General features: G+C 34.0%; 1 protein-coding gene across 18 annotated transcripts in view; it reads right to left on the bottom strand.

Annotated features, from left to right (window-relative positions):
- Positions 1–8,825: 8,825 nt before the first annotated feature.
- LOC123564405 (muscle-specific protein 300 kDa-like) overlaps positions 8,826–19,652 on the bottom strand; it is a 188,485-nt gene continuing 177,658 nt past the window's right edge. For 13 of the 18 annotated variants that reach the window (XM_053517332.1, XM_053517320.1, XM_053517349.1 and 10 more), the window contains 4 exons: positions 19,303–19,509; positions 18,749–18,937; positions 16,504–16,589; positions 8,826–11,286 (listed from right to left, as the gene is read on the bottom strand). In XM_053517332.1, the coding sequence (XP_053373307.1) occupies positions 11,046–11,286; positions 16,504–16,589; positions 18,749–18,937; positions 19,303–19,509 (723 nt within the window). In that variant the 3' untranslated portion in view covers positions 8,826–11,045. Of the gene's footprint in view, positions 11,287–13,031; positions 13,064–16,503; positions 16,590–17,442; positions 17,471–18,003; positions 18,049–18,748; positions 18,938–19,302; positions 19,510–19,652 lie in introns of all 18 variants that reach the window. The other 5 variants (XM_053517326.1, XM_053517374.1, XM_053517383.1 and 2 more) reach the window with 5 other exon arrangements.

Genomic DNA, 19,652 nt, shown 5'->3' with positions numbered 1-19,652 from the left:
ATGGTCAAATTATCATCATAGAAGCATATGATGATTTATAGTACATACGCCGCTTGTAAAATGTTTGAGTCTCGTTTAGACCGAAAGTTTACCCCAAAATATTGAAATCTTATGCGCAGTCAAACTCCATTATAACACATATTACATAGACACAATTTAGTTCTTTTTGAAGTACAATACGTATACTACAAACTCTTACGAATGTTTTGTCGAAATTATTCCTGGTTATTGCATTAAACACCAAAAGACAACCCCATGTAATTTCAATTTAAAATGTTGTTTGTACATGCATTACTGACCACAGCTAGCTAGGTAAATCAGTACACAAGTCCTATAATATCACCTGCTTATATACATGTAAATTATGAGTGAACAGATGAAACAAATTGGATAAATTTAAGGGGTTTGGATTTTTGTGTATAATTCAGTAACTAGATAAAATTTCAAAATAATTCACTAAGACTTTATTCTTCACGGTCTGCTTTACAATTGGCTGTAATTATTTTTTACATGTATTGAATATATATTGAGTTTAACTGCAGTAAAATTGCAAAATTTTGTCATTTTGGCCAGAGAAAAATATCGAATAAAGGCATAATACAATTAGTGAAATGCACATCCTTTTACTTGCATATGTTCACAAAGATATTTAGAAAATAATTATAACAAAATTATTGACTGTATTGTTACCACTGACTCATCTTTTATTTTTATGAAAATTCGCATGTAAAATTTTGAGTAAAATGGCCGCCACTGTGGCAATGCCTTAATGCAACTAAATATAACTATCATGATATATTATAGACGGATGTATTTATTGTGATTAAAGTCCATTTTAGAACAATCTGGGACTGGAATTATATGCATTTGTACACTGTTACGTCCGTACAAAGTAGCGCATTAACAAATTTTGGCTTGATGTTTTTCAATGGGGTGAGTGCAAGGCAAAAACAAATAAAATATTTTTTTGTGTTTCTGAAAATATACGAGCGGCAAATCTGATGAGCAACTTTTTAATTTGGTGAGGCCTGATCTAAAACATAAATTGACTTGGGCATAGACTTTTAACTTTAGATCACAAAGTCGCTGTAAACGTCTAAAGTAACCGAGTCGTCTGCTTAGATATTACCCCTCGCATTCGGGAAACTTCGGAAATTTCCGAGCAGTTCCGAGTCTCAATTTTAAAAGTAATAGTGATTGTAGCAAAGGAACCAGCGTGGGAGCCATCTGGTCTATCGTGTAATGGCGGACAGGTTTTTGAACACTAATTTTTCACTTGGCATGGCCACATAGTTCTGTTTCTGTTTAAATTTCATTGTGGATGTATTTTCAGTTGCATTTGGTGAAGTAAAACTCAATTTTAGTGTGAGTAGTACTTCCAGGTCACAGCAGTGTGATTTTGGTATGATTTTACAGTAAGCTAAAATGGGTCTAGCTATGTTTGGTAGCTCTTTAAAAAATGTCAGTTTTATAAAGAATATATAGGGAATAATATTTAATGGTGTGTGACCTATAAAAGGCACAAAGTGTAAGTATATATTTTTTCACACAGTTGAGTCGAACAATAATTTTTCTTTGAAACATCGCCGAAGCAAAAACGATTTATTTTTTCCGTTTTCCGTATTTTGCGCAATATATCAACGAAAATGACCCAAAATTTTGTCCAAAATTAGACTTTTACCATTGATTTAAATGGAAAATAAGGGTGATAATTTAAAAGGTTCAAAAGATAAGTGAAAAAAAATAAACTTACAATTTCTAAAATTATACCATCATTTAGAGGAAAGATTAAATCAACGATTGCCGCCAAAGCAAATTCGTTATCGTAAACCGTTTAAAAGATATAACGAATACATCGAATTTATCCTTATATATATAATTTGTCAAAAAATACGATAATACTGATTATTGGAAAAATTGAAAGTTCAATATATGAAATGGAGGACTGTCTGTTCTTCGTCTGATTGAGATGGACCGATAATCTGGGATGTTCTTACTTCCCGTGACGTCTAGTTGTGTTATAAATCATTTCACGCACACGTTGCTAAAATAAAAAGGAAATGGCCAGCAATATCTCTGACTTTTCGTCTATGCTTGATATTGTGCTGATCGTCAGATGAAATTACTTTGGAAAAGCAATTCTCTCCATAAGAACGACAGACATCATTTTATAGGCATTACTTGAGAGTCTTCGCCGGGCTAATAGTATTAAGTTTCTGCTGGCAGTTCAGACATAAGTAAACTCTAAACGTCTGAAAATGGTGAGTTTAGCTTGATTTAACGCTCCAACAATGATTAAAAGAGGAAAAAAGAATCTAAACTATATGAAGTTCTCACAGCAGATTCGAACCCGGGTCGCTAGATTCATAGTCGAACGCTATACACCCCTCGACTATGCGGCCTATTCTATTTTTAAACCTCGCCGAAACAAAAGTTCCAATATATATAGCTAATCCTTGAGTAATGATCAAATTGTCAAAGTTTCAACATATAAAGATTATAAGAAATTCCCTACTTAGGCCCCAAGTTTGCGTAGTGGTAGAACCACTGGCTTTGCAAATTAATCATTGCGGAAGATATAGACAGACAGGTTGTGGTTCGAAGCCTGCAGGAGGCTTATAAAGTTTGTTTTTTGTCATATAGATCTCTCTATTTCTTTTTTTCATTTGGTCTATCTATTTAGTATTTAGAAAAGCATTATTTTATGTTAAAATGTCAACTGCCTATTCTTAACTTTTGATCCATATATGAACATGTTTGTGTTATAACTCCACCCTTTCGTCTCTTCAGAGTCAGTACTTCATTTGACATCTAGAATAAATTTAAATGTGACCAGACACCCCTAATGGCACCAGAGGTATAAATATATCCTCTTAAAAGCAGTCCTGTTTGTCTGCAGAATTAGCGAAATTATTATATGTGCTTGAATTGCTGACTGATAGGTCCGAGATGCATCCCTACTATAAATCATTTATATTCGTGGGGGACTAAGTTTCTAGGGATTCGTGGTTGCGTCAAAATGCGAAATGAAATCCAAATAAAGGCACACAATTCCTATTTATTTTATCTTCAAATTGTTTAATCCACGAATTTACATCACAACGAAAAAGCCGCTTTGGTCCAATTCGCGAAATTGAATGTCCACAACATTTAACGACTTCACAGTATTTTAATTTCAGGAAAAAGAATCTAATTTCACGGAAATAATTAAACGTAGTGAGACACATTTTAAGTGAAATCGTGGATGTTTAAACACGCTGTCTCTTCTTCGTTTTTCGTCTGACTGAGATGGACCGATAATCTGGGACGTTTTTTTTCCCGTTACGTCTAGTTGTGTTAATCATTTCACGCACACGTTGCTAAAATAAAAAGGAAATGGCCAACAAGTTCTCTCACTTTTCGTCTATGCTTGACATTGTGCCGATCGTCCGTTCATCCTGTCAAATCATTTCTGTAATAGTATGTTCCTTTGTTTCGCTCATTACCTACCAGATGAAATTAGTTTGGAGAAGCTATTCTCTCCATAAGAACGACAGACATCATTTTATAGGCATTACTTGAGAGTCTTCGCCGGGCTAATAGTATTAAGTTTCTGCTGGCAGTTCAGACGTAAGTAAACACTAAACGTCTGAAAATGGTGAGTTTAGCTTGATTTAACGCTCCAACAATGATTAAAAGAGGAAAAAAGAATTTAAACTATATGAAGTTCTCACAGCAGATTCGAACCCGGGTCGCTAGATTCATAGTCGAACGCTCTAACCCCTCGACTATGCGGCCTATTCTATTTTTAGACCTCGCCGAAACAAAATTTCCAATATATATAGCTAATCCTTGAGTAATGATCAAATTGTCAAAGTTTCAACATATAAAGATTATAAGAAATTCCCTACTTAGGACCCAAGTTTGCGTAGTGGTAGAACCACTGGATTTGCAAATTAATCATTGTGTAAGATAGACAGACAGGTTGTGGTTCGAAGCCTGCAGGAGGCTTATAAAGTTTGTTTTCTGTCATATAGATCTCTCTATTTTTTTTTTTATTTGGCCTATGTATTTAGTATTTAGAAAAGCATTATTTTATGTTAAAATGTCGACTGCCTATTTTTAAATTCTGATCCATATATGAACATGTTTGTGTTATAACTCCACCCTTTTGTCTCTTCAGAGTCAATACTTCATTTGACATCTAGAATAAATTTAAATGAAACCAGACACCCCTAATGGCACCAGAGGTATGAATATATCCTCTTAGAAGCAGTCATGTTTGTCTGGAGAATTAGCGAAATTATTATACGTGCTTGAATTGCTGAGTGATAGGTCCAACATGCATCATTACTATAAATCATTTATATTCGTGGGGACTAATTTTCTAGGAATTCGTAGTTGCGTGAAAATGCGAAATGAAATCCAAATAAAGGCACACAATTCCTATTTATTTTATTTTCAGATTGTTTAATCCACAAATTTACATCACAACGAAAAAGCCGCTTTGGCCCAACCCGCGAAATTGCATGTCCACAACATTTAACGACTTCACAGTATTTTTAATTTCAGGAAAAAGAATATAATTTCACGGAAATAATAAAACGTAGTGAAACAGTTTTTAAGTGAAATCGCGGATGTTTAAACACGCATTCTCTTCCTCGTTTTTTGTCTGATTGAGCTGGACCGATAATCTAGGACGTTCTTATTTCCCGTAACGTCTAGTTGTTTTAATATTTTGACGCACACGTTGCTAATATAAAAAGGAAATGGCCAACAATTTCTCTGACATTTCGTCTACACGTGACATTGTTCTAATCGCCGGTTCCTGCTGTCATCGTTTTTATTTCCCGTGACGTCTAGTTGTGTTATAAATCATTTCACGCACACGTTGCTAAAATGAAAAGGAAATGGCCAACAATTTCTCTGACTTTTCTTCTATGCTTAACATTGCGCTGATCGTCCGTCCGTGCTGTCAGATCATTTCAGTAATAGTATGTCGCTTTGTTTCGCTCATGACCTACCAGATGAAATTACTTTGGAAAAGCTATTCTCTCCATAAGAACGACAGACATCATTTTATAGGCATTAATTGAGAGTCTTCGCCGGGCAAATAGTATTAAGTTTCTGTTGGCAGTTCAGACATAAGTAAACTCTAAACGTCTGAAAATGGTGAGTTTAGCTTGATTTAACGCTTCAACAATGATTAAAAGGGGAAAAAGGAATCTAAACTATATGAAGTTCCAACAGCAGATTCGAACCCGGGTCGCTAGATTCATAGTCGAACGATCTAACCCCTCCACTATGCGGCCTATTCTATTTTTAGACCTCGCCGAAACAAAATTTCCAATATATATAGCTAATATATATAGCTAATCCTTGAGTAATGATCAAATTGTCAAAGTTTCAACATAAAAAGATTATAAGAAATTCCCTATTTAGGACCCAAGCTGGCTTTGCAAATTAATCATTGCATAAAATATGGACAGGCAGGTTGTGGTTCGAATCCTGCAGCATGATTATAAAGCTGTTTTTTTTTGTCATATCTTTCTACTTTTTCATTTGGCCTATGTATTTAGTATTTAGAAAAGCATTATTTTATGTTAAAATGTCAACTGCCTATTCTTAAATTTTGATCCATATATGAACATGTTTGTGTTATAACTCCACCCTTTTGTCTCTTCAGAGTCAATATTTCATTTGACATCTAGAATAAATTTGAGGCCAGACACCACTAATAGCACCAGAGGTATGAATATATCCTCTTAGAAGCAGTCCTGTTTGTCTGGAGAATTAGCGAAATTATTATACGTGCTTGAATTGCTGACTGATAGGTCCGACATGCATCATTACTATAAATCATTTATATTCATGGGTGACTAATTTTCTAGGGATTCGTGGTTGCGTGAAAATGCGAAATGAAATCCAAATAAAGGCACACAATTCCTATTTATTTTATCTTCAAATTGTTTAATCCACGAATTTACATCACAACGAAAAAGCCGCTTTGGCCCAGCCTGCGAAATTGCATGTCCACAACATTCAACGACTTCACAATAATTTTAATTTCAGAAAGAAGAATCCTTTTTTTTTTTTTTTTTTTTTTTTTTTGATTTTAACGTCGCACGGACACATGATAGGTCATATGGCGACTTTCCAGCTTTAATGGTGGAGGAAGACCCCAGGTGCCCCTCCGTGCATTATTTCATCACGAGTGGACACCTGGGTAGAACCACCAGCCTTCCGTAAGCCAGCTGGATGGCTTCCTCACATGAAGAATTCAACGCTCCGAGTTCTTCATGTGAGGAAGCAATCCAGTTGGCTTACGGAAAAAGAATCTAATTTCACGGAAATAATAAAACGTAGTAAAACAGTTTTTAAGTGAAATCGTGGATGTTTAAACACGCTGTCTCTTCTTCGTTTTTCGTCTGATTGAGATGGACAGATAATCTGGGATGTTCTTATTTCCCGTGATGTCTAGTTGTGTTAATCATTTGACACACACGTTGCTAAAATAAAATGAAAATGGCCAACAACTTCCCTGACTTTTCGTCTATGCTTGATATTGTGCTGATCGTCCGTCCGCCCTGTCAAATCATTTCAGTAATAGTATGTTGCTTTGTTTCGCTCATTACCTACCAGATGAAATTGCTTTGGAAAAGTTATTCTCTTCATAAGAACGACAGACACTATTTTATAGGCATTACTTGAGAGTCTTCGCCGGGATAATAGCATTAAGTTTCTGTTGACAGTTCAGGCATAAGTAATCTCTAAACGTCTGAAAATGGTGAGTTTCAACATTATCAATTACGTTGGAGGCGTGTGTGGGGGTGTGGAGGAATGGCTGAGCGGGAGGAGGTCTATAAACAAACAACGTTATATTGCGGAGTGGGGGATACTAAGATACAACATCAAGAGGCCGAATTCAACTGAGAGTTTAAAAATAATAAGGGTCATCACTGTGTCATTGGGCTGTAGTCAGGTCCCTGTGACCTAGACCTTTGTGCTACTGATCCTAAATTCGATAGGGATCTCCCTCTTGTGACACTTACTCAATATATGAAGTTTGGAAGCTGTAGCACTTACAGTCCGGAAACCATTTTTAGTTTCCCACGTTAGTGTGACATTGATCTTATTATCCCAAAATAATAGGGAGTTTTGCTAAGTCACATCCGACTTAGAACGCGGAAACAAAAAAAATCCAGAAATTACGTCAGGTCCCCGTGACCTTGACCTTTGAGCTCAATAAGCTTCATCTAATGGTAGTTTATACTTTATGACAGGAATCCTCTGCAAGTGGTGTTTAGTCGTCATTTAAAGTTTTGATGCTGTAGCTGTTATGCTTAATAACTTACAGCTCAGAAACAAAATTACCAGAAAAATAGTAAAGTCCCTGCGACCACTGATCCCAGAATCAAGAAAAAGCTCTCCTTCTGATGGTAATTAGTCATTTTATCAAGTTTAAAGGCCGCGGCTCATATACTTCATGACTTAAAAGTCTGAAAACAATTTTCAGTCTCTAGGTCACTGTGACATTGCCTTTGCGCTATGGACAAAAAAAAACAACCCCAAAAGAAACACACAACAAAAAAAAAAACAGCAATCCTCCTCAACTTGTACCAAGTCATCCTTTAAAGTTTGAAAGCTGCAGCTATTACCCTTTATGAATTAGACCCAGAAGCGATACCAGAAATGAAGTAAAGTCCCCGTTGATCTCAGAATCAATAAGGATCTTCCTATTATAGTATTTAGTCATTTGTGTCTAATTTGAAAGTCACAGCTATTATGCTTTATGTTTGTTTGTTTTGGGTTTAACGCCGTTTTTCAACAGTATTTCAGTCATTTAACGGCGGGTTATGATTACGACCTTGACCTTTGACCTGGTGATATAAAAAACAATAAGGGTCTTCCTCAAACGGTGCTTAGTCATCCTGTTGTTTGAAAGCTGTAGCCGTTATAAATTCTGACATATCGCCCGAAAAACGAAAATAACAGAAATTAAGAAAATTCCCTGTGATCTTGACCTTTGAGCCACTGAACCCAAAATCGATAGGGATTTTCCTTTAATCCAACGTGTCGTTGTGTCAAGATTGAAAGTCGTAGCTTCCATACTTTCTGGAAACCATTTCAGTCTTCAGTCACTTTGACCTCCAAAACAATATGGGTCCTCTACAAGGGGTGCTTATAGCCATCAGTTTCTGTTTGAAAGCTGTAGCCGTTACATTTCGCGACATAGAGACTGGAAATTAAATAAACTACCAGACAGTAAGTCAGGCCCCTGTGACATTGACCTTTGAGCCACCAATCCCAAAATCAATAGGGATCTTTCTCCAATAGTAATTGTGTCAAGTTGCCCTTTGAGCTATTGAACCCCAAAATAGGAATCCTCCTGCAGCAAAATTCTAGCAGTCAAAATCCTGAAATCAAGACCAGTGTCCTGAAAAATTTAAGACCTGATACTTTGCAACAGCAAATGAGACGCAAGTAAGTGTGAGATATTGAAAAAAAAGGATTAAGGGCAACAAAGTATTGGCAGGGGAAAAAGTGCATCATTCATTTCAAGAACCTTTGACCTGTCAGGACCTTGACCTTGGAAATAGGAAACCAGACTCTTAGCACTATGCTTTGCAATGTTGAGATAAGGACTTTGTCACTACCTAGGTAAAACTTGAAAAACATGGTAAAAGTTGTTAAAGTTATAGCTCAGACATGGTGTCTGGACATGGACAAACAAACTAGTAGCGAATACCACCGAATACCAGAGGGTTTCTGCCAACAGGTGTAACCCTAACTATGGGTATTACACAAAGAAGTACCATGTTCAAACAAAAACGAGCAAGGCAATATACAAATGTATCTTTTAATATTATGTCGTAACATCATACAAGTATCAAAATAAGCATACTGGTTCTATGCAAGCTAGACATTCATTCTTCTAAAACAATCTTAATCTTCACTTCCTTACACAATTCTAGCATTTTCAAATTAAATTCTGTTTTGTAAAATTTAGGGTAAAATACTAGCTGTGTTGGTTTAGTATAAAATTTAGTTAAAAATAAGTTCTGTGTAAGATTTTACAAAGAATAAGAGTCTAAAAAATAACATAGCAACAACTTTCAAATGTTGCATAAAAAGCATAAATATCTGAAAAGAAAGTTGCCTAAAATCAGTTCAAGTAACTACATAATATTATATAAAAGCTAGAAATCTTTAGAATATATCTACAAATGTTTCATAAATAGAAGCCTAAATAAATAGCATTATGACATAACAACAAGCACTAACATGGAACTATCAACAAAAGGATGGGCAATTGGAATTACCCTATATAATGTATGAACAACATCTAACAAAGTTTTAAAAAGTGTATATTTCATACATACAAAAACATGGCCATTTTGCAGTGCAATAATTAATTTATCAACCATTTAAACAGGTAACTTTGCAACAAAAAGCAATTGGCCCTATCACTGTAAGGTTGCAAAGAAACATGTAGCAAACGGAATTTTGTATTCAAAGTAAACAGTCTATCATTCACTGACAATAAATCGCTATGTGGCCATTTTGTGCTATTTTGCAGCCATTATTTGTATATGTAAACACTCAATCACCATGGAAACAACAACCTGAGACTGACAACAATGAGACAAAACAAACACAACAATATCTGATATCCCAGAATTTATGACAAAGTCTGAATGCAAACAAGCTGAGAAACCTCATAAAATTTTTTAATGTTATCAAAGCAACAAGTCAAATCTCAGGAAAATTAGCAATGGTAGATGTCCTCTATTACACTTTTAACAACAATAAACAATTTACAAAAATAGGTGTTAAGGTTGTAGGTAAGTTGAATGCGTAAACATATAATGATTTTGTTCTCCTGTCCAAAAAGTGAAGATTTGGTAATGGACTTCATCAAAAAGTAATTAAGATAATAAAATTTATTCAAATATGTTGTAACAGTATCTTTACTACTCCCAAGAGCTGCCTAGTACAATTCTACGCATACACAGACATGTCATTTGGTCCAACACTTTACAAACCTGGGTACAAGAAATATCATAACATAATCACAGCTGTTTGTGAGACATATTAGTCTCTAAAATATCACAGTCTTTTACCAGTAAGTTGCCATGGAAATAAACTGAAATGATGTTGATAATACAGATGAAGCTTAACAATGTGGGTAACCATGGAAATATATACATCTTTCTAAATAATAATTTATGTACAGAATATAACATGGGATAATTGTGTATTAATACAGTTTGAAGATGTGAGAGGGCGTGGCTTCTGAATAATCTGTAGTATTTTTAAAAGAACTATTTACAATGTGTTTTTTCCTGCAGCAATGTTGATTAATCAACTTTTGCTTAACCCGCTTCTTTTGCATTATAGATATTATGTGAAGACCAAAACTTTAAAAGTGTAAGATCAATTGTGTCTTTCTTTAAAAAAGGTATTATTACACTATAATTCCAACAGAGATGTAAGTTTTTAATAGTTCAAGGACAAAGTCTGATCTGTTTTTGTGTGGAAAATATTATGGCAACTTTAGTAATTTTATATACATACAATATTAACAGAGATAATACATACATGTATCTACAAATTCTGTCAGATCTGTGCAATATCAACTCTATCACAGATAAAATATACACCCATATTTCAAATCTTTAGAACATTCAATATAACCATAAAGAAGACTTCTTTCCATATCATGTACCATCCTTATCAACAATTGTTCTTCCTCTTCTATAAATTTTTATGGGTGTCTGTCAACATTCAATTCACATATACAACACCAATAGATACAATACACAGACAGATCCTTAACTGTTAGTACAAAAAATTACTCTGGTACATATAGTTATGTTATTAATCAATCCAGAAAATATTCAATATAGATCTATGTGGGAAATATACATTTTCGACATCATGTTGAAACAATATCTGGCTGAATATGCCACAATAGATTTTGGACTGACTTGAATACAGATCTACTTGCACTTATGTCCCATTGTTTAATACTGTATGAGAAAATGAATATTCATGAGAAAGAATCAGACTGGGGGCGGTCCATCTGTGTATTGCAACATCGGGTCGAGAGATCGACGGAAATTATTCGCTAGAATACAACTATAGTCATCTTCAGTCACTGGTACAAGACACGCTATTGCTAATAATAATAGTAGTAGTAACTGTAATGGCAGGGCAGTGCGTAATACTCTCATCAAAAATGGACAACATGTTGTGTCAATATCGTTGTCATCTTCAACATCTGGGTCATGTGGTACGATTGAGCTGAAAACAGACAAACAGATAAAACTCAATACAAAATTATTGTTCAGATAATGCTTGCAGGTATACATGTTATATAAGATACCAAATGTTTCTAATGAAATGAAATGGATGAATTCTGAAGTGATGATGGGATGGAATTAGGATGACACTGGTTTTTAAATGACAACACTAACAATTAAGGATGAGTAAGAGATGAAAACTGAAATTAAGAGAACATTTAATTAACAGGAAGATTTTCTCATTAATAAATAGTTAACACTGTTAAGGAACAAAACGTTAATAAAACTCCACATTTTGATCTCACAGACGGCAAACTAAACTTGTCGTTACTGACTTGTTTTTGACAATTTATTAATTATCACAATGTCATTTCTTAAATTAGGAATTTGCAACTGACCAGCCACTTTTTTCCCTCTAAACATAGATGTAGACATGTTCCTGAACCATTTCATGAGCATTTGTATGTTTAATAGTAATGTACATGTATTACAAACAATTAAAAGATTTAACACAATAGCTGTCTATATCTATGTTACAGAAAATACCAATGAAATGCTGATTAATTTTATCAATTACCCACTTTTTCTGAATAATATTGCCACAATATATAAAGCAATGAAGCCCAAAACCAACTTCTAAATATACACCTTAAAAGTTCTTGTTTAAGTGGTTTATACCTATGAAAATGAGTATGAATCTTGAATAAACATGATTAATTTAAATATTTCTATTAAGTACTGCAGTCAATAATTTCATGCCAATGACAAATATTGCATACAAGAAAAAAACACAGAACTGTAAATAAAACTTTGTTTGCAGGATTGTTCCTGTTTTTCTTCATGCAAAGTATTATATCAAGGCATACCCAAGATGCAACAACATTGCATTTCAACAATATAGTCTAATACCATGCCTATATTTTATATAATACACTTATATTATTCAATTTGTATAGTCCAATATACAGTTCTTTAAAACTTATACTGGTGATAAAGTTTGGAAAATGGAATGGAAGTTACAGTCTGTGCTGTGATTAGTTGCTGGAATAAAGGGAAATCCCCATTCTAGTGAAACCAGGTTAAAATGAACAGACACACTTCATTCTTAAAAGTGTTTTACAATTTTTTAGTGTATAAGGCAACGACAGTTACAAAATAGAAGCATTCTTACTTTCCCAATAAAATATTTATAATGGAAGTTAAATTTTGGTAACAATGGAAATAACATTTGCAATGATACAGAGTAACAAGTGCATGTTGCGGACAAAAACAGTTACCAGTACTAAAACAGGTCAGAAATATTTTAGCTGTTCACCGATACCTGGGATCACTGTGGCACCATAGTAACAGTTAATTAAATAGCTAATGCCTTGATGTTAGATGATTACATGAAATTGACAATGATAATGACAATGATGATTTTTTGTGCCAATTTTGCAATCAAATTTTAGGAAACATCAGGAGATATGAAAAAGATAGTAGGCCAGATGCAGCTGAAAAACTGTCCCCATGTACAAATGCCAGCTGCAAAATTAGCACAATTTGCAAATGATTTATTCCATAGGGTAATATTTATAGAGTCCCAATTTTTGATTTTACACCCCCAAAAGAAAGCAGAAATGCCTTTTCTTTTCTACAAAGGAATATATCATTTCTAGATAAGCAGGTTGTTAGTTTCTAGACAATTAACCTGATCCATTTACTATGAAAAATATAAAATAATGGGAGGAGAATGAATGATCTTACGATGACAAAACATTGTGGATTTCCAGAGCCAGCTAGAGGGGGAAACAAATTAATAAAAATAGAATGTGACTCAAAAATCAAGTGAATAAAGGTGATAGAGAAAAACAGGTTAACATAGAGGGATACTCTTCGTCCCTCCCACACTATGATAAATCAGGATTGGTTATAGGTACAGGAGGAAAATGAAAGAAATATTCAAATATGACATATGTATTGCAAAGCAATCTTGCTAAAATGCTTGATCTGCAAAAAGAATGACTTCACTACACTGAAATAAAAGAACTATGATTGGCTGTCGAAAGCTATAAGCTGTGGTAAGGTAAGCTGAAAACACAACAGAAAAGCAATGAATTCTGGGTAAAAATGCTGGATGAATCTGGAAAAAAAAATGAAATCATGAAACATGAGTATGGGAAGCTGAAATGCATTATGGGTAAAGCAGATACATACGATGCAAGCAGTATGGAATTGATTGTGCATTCTTACAACTAAATATGGTTAAGGTAACGATCCTTCTGTGATTTTTTTTTCACAATAAATAAACAGGTTATGATACAAAAAAAAACTGTATTATTCAGGGTTGTTTAACAGGGTGATGCTGCTCAAGGTCTATTATCTTGAATTACTAATGCCATTTTAAAAAATTATTTCATACAGAATCAGCTAAATATTCAAAAATGTTTTCATAAACAGTCTTTATAGAGGAAATCCATAATGGAATACTAAGTTATATTCTTTTTTAATTTCTTACTTCATTTTTACCAAACATATTTTGCAAGTGTACAGACAAGCAAGATTAGAACTTACTTGAATGAAGAAATATCCAAAGCCGACAGAACAGACTTTTCCACAATACAATATATAGACAAGCTATTATACACATGGACAGAACAAAAATGAGATAAATGGTGGAAAATTTCAAGAATACAATTTATTTTCTACAATGCAAATAAATGAAACAAACATGCTTTTAGCAATACCTACTTAATTATTTAAACATGACACAATGGAAACAAGAGGACCATGATGGTCCTGAATCGCTCACCTGTCCAAACATAACCAGTTTTGAACAGAGTATGACGTCGTTTTTTTTCTATTATTTGACATAGTGACCTAGTTTTTGAGCTCATGTGACCCAGTTTTGAATTTGACCTAGATATCATCAAGATGAACATTAAGACCAACTTTCATACAGATCCCATGAAAAATATGGCCTCTAGAGAGGTCACAAGGTTTTTTCATTATTTGACCTACTGACCTAGTTATTGATGGCACGTGACCCAGTTTCAAACCTGACCTAGATATCATCAAGATGAACATTCTGACCAATTTTCATGAAGATCCACTCAAAAGTATGGCCTCTAGAGAGGTCACAAGCTTTTTCTATTTTTAGACCTAATGACCTAGTTTTTGACAGCAGCTGACCCAGTTTCGAAACTGATCTAGATATCATCAAGATGAACATTCAGACCAACTTTCATACAGATCCCCTGAAAAATATGGCCTCTAGAGAGGTCACAATGTTTTTTCATTATTTGACCTACTGACCTAGTTATTGATGGCACGTGACCCAGTTTCGAACCTGACCTAGACATCATCAAGATGAACATTCTGACCAATTTTCATGAAGATCCATTCAAAAGTATGGCCTCCAGAGAGGTCACAAGGTTTTTCTATTATTTGACCTACTGACCTAGTTTTTGAAGGCACGTGACCCAGTTTCGAACTTGACCTAGACATCATCAAGATGAACATTCTGACCAATTTTCATGAACATCATGAGAAAAATATGGCCTCTAGAGAGGTCACAAGGTTTTTCTATTTTTAGACCTACTGACCTAGTTTTTGACCCCACGTGACCCAGTTTCAAACTTGACCTAGATATCATCAAGATGAACATTCTGACCAACTTTCATAAAGATCCCATGAAAAATATGGCTTCTAGAGAGGTCACAAGGTTTTTTTATTATTTGACCTACTGACCTAGTTATTGACGGCACGTGACCCAGTTTCGAACTTGACCTAGATATCATCAAGGTGAACATTCTGACCAATTTTCATGAAGATCCATTCAAAAGTATGACCTCTACAGAGGTCACAAGGTTTTTCTATTTTTAGACCTAATGACCTAGTTTTTGCCCGCAGCTGACCCAGTTTCGAACTTGATCTAGATATCATCAAGATGAATATTCAGACCAACTTTCATACAGATCCCATGAAAAATATGGCCTCTAGAGAGGTCACAAGGTTTTTCTATTATTTGACCTACTGACCTAGTTTTTGAAGGCACGTAACCCAGTTTCGAACTTGACCTAGATATCATCAAGATGAACATTCTGACCAATTTTCATGAAGATCATGTGAAAAATATGGCCTCTAGAGAGGTCACAAGGTTTTTCTATTTTTAGACCTACTGACCTAGTTTTTGACCGCACGTGACCCAGTTTCGAACTTGACCTAGATATCATCAAGATGAACATTCTGACCAACTTTCATAAAGATCCCATGAAAAATGTGACCTCTAGAGAGGTCACAAGCAAAAGTTTACGCACGGACGGACGCACGGACGGACGACGGACGACGGACGCTGCGCGATCACAAAAGCTCACACTGTCACTTTGTGACATGTGAGCTAAAAACCCATGCTTATGAAAATTAGATACCATAAAAAATGCTAATGTAGTGTTTAAACTATTGAGTACTTGACATGTTACAAGATTCAGTGATTGTGTGAAAAATGCACCAATCAGAGCTAAGCAGCAAGCTTCCACATCCAACTGGTGACATTGCAACTGTTTCAGATTTTTTCTAGATACACATTTGGAAGTAATTCTGTATATCATGTACATACATATCCCTAAAACAACAAAAAGTCACTAAAAACAAAAAAACGAACATAAAAGTCTGCTCTGCCATGCTCAGGAGAGTTACAAAACCTGTAAAAACATTATTTTCAGTGTGAAAATAAATATTTATTGAAGACAAATAGACTTCTTTCATTTCACTCCAACTTTTGTTTTGCCTTGATGAAACTAGGAGTTGTAATCTTTTTGTGTTGAAATTTTGTATCTTTCGGTTAGTAAGATGGCAGACCATACGACTGGAAAATTGAAGAATGACCAAAAACACAAACTAAAGAATCATTCAGATTTCCATCTTTTGCAGTTAACAATTCAAAGAAGAATGAAAATTAACATGGCACTTAATATTTTCAGAAACAAAAAGCAGGAAAGAGTCAACATCCTCAATTTTACCTGACTAGGCCCTAGCAAACAAAAGAAAACCACTTAACAGTGCAAACTTATATAGCTTTTTAAAGTTAAATGATACAATAGGAATAATTGTTAATTTTATGCTAGATATATAAGTATCTCCGTGCCCGCATGCCATCACCAATCGTATGCAGCAAATGCTTAGATCTGTCAACAAAGGCGACATTAATTATACTGTAAGGGGTGAGAGAAATAATTACGTGTCCGTTGTTCCTGAGGGTGGTTTTGGTCGCTGAACAAATAGTCGGTAAATTCCCGACAAAATTTGGCACAATCCTGATAAAAGCTGCAGACAAAAATAAGCAATGAAATGGTTTAAGAACAGAGAGATAAGAAGAAGAAATGGTATAATGAATGTTTAAAGAAATTGTAACAACAGGAAAAGAACAGACCTTCTAAAAAGTAAAAAAAGGCAATTAAGGCCTTATATAAAACATATATGTCCTTTTCACACAAAAGGTACATGATATTGCAATTTGATTTCAAAAATTAACTTTAAATTTTCTTTAATGAATTAACTTCAAATCTTCTTTGACACATTAACTTTAAAATTTCTTGAACTCATTAACTTAAAATTTTCTGTAAGTGAGGGATGTGACTCAGCAACTTAAATTGCCATACTTTATATAAAAGGAAAAGCATATTTTATATAAGGCCTTAACAAATGATTCAAGTACACGGTTATCTGGGATTCTTGGATTTACATGTATAGCAGTTCAGCAGAAAACAAATCTAACCCATAAAGCTGTTGTAAGTCTCTACAATACAAATCTACTGCCCAAAGAATATTTTGTTAACTATATCACCACTGACATTAAAATATACAGAAACAAATACAGTGGATTTTCTGAAAACTGGACCTTCTAAAAAACCGGAAACCTTTGTATTGTGTTAATTCATTGTTTTATACAAAATTAAAGTCATTTATATCATAAATAGAAATTGGTCAAAACTATCTGTAAGATGTTATAATTTATTGTAGTAAAGACTACTTTTATGAAAAAGTTTCTATTTCAACCTTAACTACGGAATGGTTAAAAAAAATATTTTAGGAGATGTAAAACTAGCAGAAAACCTCACACACTTCTAGCAAAAGTTGACCAAAAACTTCAAGATGTTATAGGGTTTATTTCACTTACATAACTAATCAAGATGTTGAAGAATTATCTGTGATTGTAAAATGAAAAAAAAATGTGAAAGTTGTACAAACAGCATGTACTGTCATGTTAAATAAAATACAATAACACTGCAAGTTATCATGACAAAACAATAACAAGTTTCAATTAAAGGATGAAAATATCAGCACTCTTAACATCAAATATACAGGAAATTAGATAATTTACTTTGTGACAATCATTTTAATTCAATTTGTTTGAAAATTCAACAGATTTTTTTTTCGTAAAAAAAATGTGTTTCACTTCAAAATGATGGCCTAGACTCTCAGGCTGACAGTCTATAAAACCAATTCACTTAAATGCTAATTAAATACTGATAATACACATTTAATGAATAATTTGTACTTAAACATTTGATATTGACAAAATATTGTTCAATGAAAATGTGTGTCACAAAAAGTCTTTAACAAGTTTGTTTCTGAAACAGAAAAACAAGTGGATTACAAACATTTAGTACATGTACATTGTGAATACCAAACAGATGATTTAGTTCACACACATTACAAAGGAAATGAGTAACATTACCTCGAAAGATTTTGCACTGCCAAAGTGACCTCTAGGCTTAGGTTTCTAATAAGGAAATATTATTTTATATAACTTTTGAAGAGTTTTTAAAACACTCATTTTATGATAGATTGTTAACAAAGTGTTGCAGTAAAGACAGAATGTAAAATATTTCATGTTGTTCCAGTTTAAATGATTTCAGCATGGTAATCATTTATCATTCTTGATATTAAACTATAATACAAATACCCTTACTGACTGGCAAGCCATTCAGTAAGTGTTTTATCACATGAAATCAGAATTTTGCTTTTAAATTTTGCCTTATTAGCCTGTTGAATATAGACAGGTCATAAAACACAAACTATAACTGAGCCGTGCCATGAGAAGACCAACATAGTGCGATTGCGACCAGCATGGATCCAGACCAGCCTGCAATAGGCTTTGAAAGCGAACAGTATGGATCCTAACCTGACTGCACGGATGCGCAGGCTGGTCTGGATCCATGCTGGTCACAAACGCACTATGTTGGTTTTCTCATGGTGCGGCTCAACTGGTGATTTATATAAGTAGCCATGTAATAAATAATCTTATTTTGACAACCAACTGCAGCAAAAATACCGGTAATATTTTTCATTCTGATCTTGTCTAATTCTATATTTACATGTTTCTTGAGGGAAAAGATGTTTCTAAAGAAAGTCAGCAGAAATACAATTGTTCTATTCCTAGAATAACATAATCATTTGACTGAACTATAAAGAGAGCATACCTGTCTTGACAGGGCAAAAGGTGACCTTGTTCTTGGTCGTGATGATGTAGATGTACTTGTTAGTGGGCGGAAAGTGGGTCGGAATGGTCGTGTTGGTGTACTGGTACGTATGGCACTATCCCTAGGGCTGCTGGCACCTGAAGAGCTGGGTGACATGCTCAGTTCAAAACTGCGATCTGGGCTTCGAACCTGTAACATATACATTTGTGTGTCAATGACAAAAGTTATAAAAGTGTTTTTCTCCACATGGTAGCTTCAACAATAAAATTCCAAACTTTAGGTCTAGTCAAAATACAAATGAATTATCATTTTCAGCAAAATAATTTATATCATTACAAAGCACTTTAAAAATACTGCAAAATTATATTAATGTGCTATAAGACCAGAACATGAAAACACCTACTAGCAAATTAGGTAATTTTGATATACCTGTAATACATAATAACAAACAAATTAACATGAACTTTTTGAAATATTATTTTAACTTTTGAATCTTCATATGTTTGTTTTATACAGACACAAATTTTCCTAAAGTATTTAAATTTAAAACATACATGAGATTTACTGTCCAGTCTAGTATCTAGACTAGAAATATAAGATGAACACAGTCTAAGTAGAGCCTTGAGACGATTGGCAATTATATGCATCTTGTCTTTCGCCTGACACATTTCCGGAGAATCTGAATTCAACAGTAGCTGGTCTGCTGTGTCTCTAAGGGACATCACTCTGGGCTGATTCTTCTCTAAGTCATACTTAATGTCCTATAAAAGAAAATATACCCATTTTATGCACACCTTTTTAATGTACAAAATGATCAGTTATTCACTGGAAGCTCATTTTTTATGAAAAAATACTCTAAAAAATCATACACATCAAATAATGCTACAAATACATCAAGTGAATC

This window comes from Mercenaria mercenaria, chromosome 1 (assembly GCF_021730395.1).
Source record: "Mercenaria mercenaria strain notata chromosome 1, MADL_Memer_1, whole genome shotgun sequence".
In the NCBI taxonomy this organism is placed as follows: Eukaryota; Metazoa; Mollusca; class Bivalvia; order Venerida; family Veneridae; genus Mercenaria; species Mercenaria mercenaria.
This window is presented reverse-complemented; position numbering and strand designations above follow the sequence as displayed.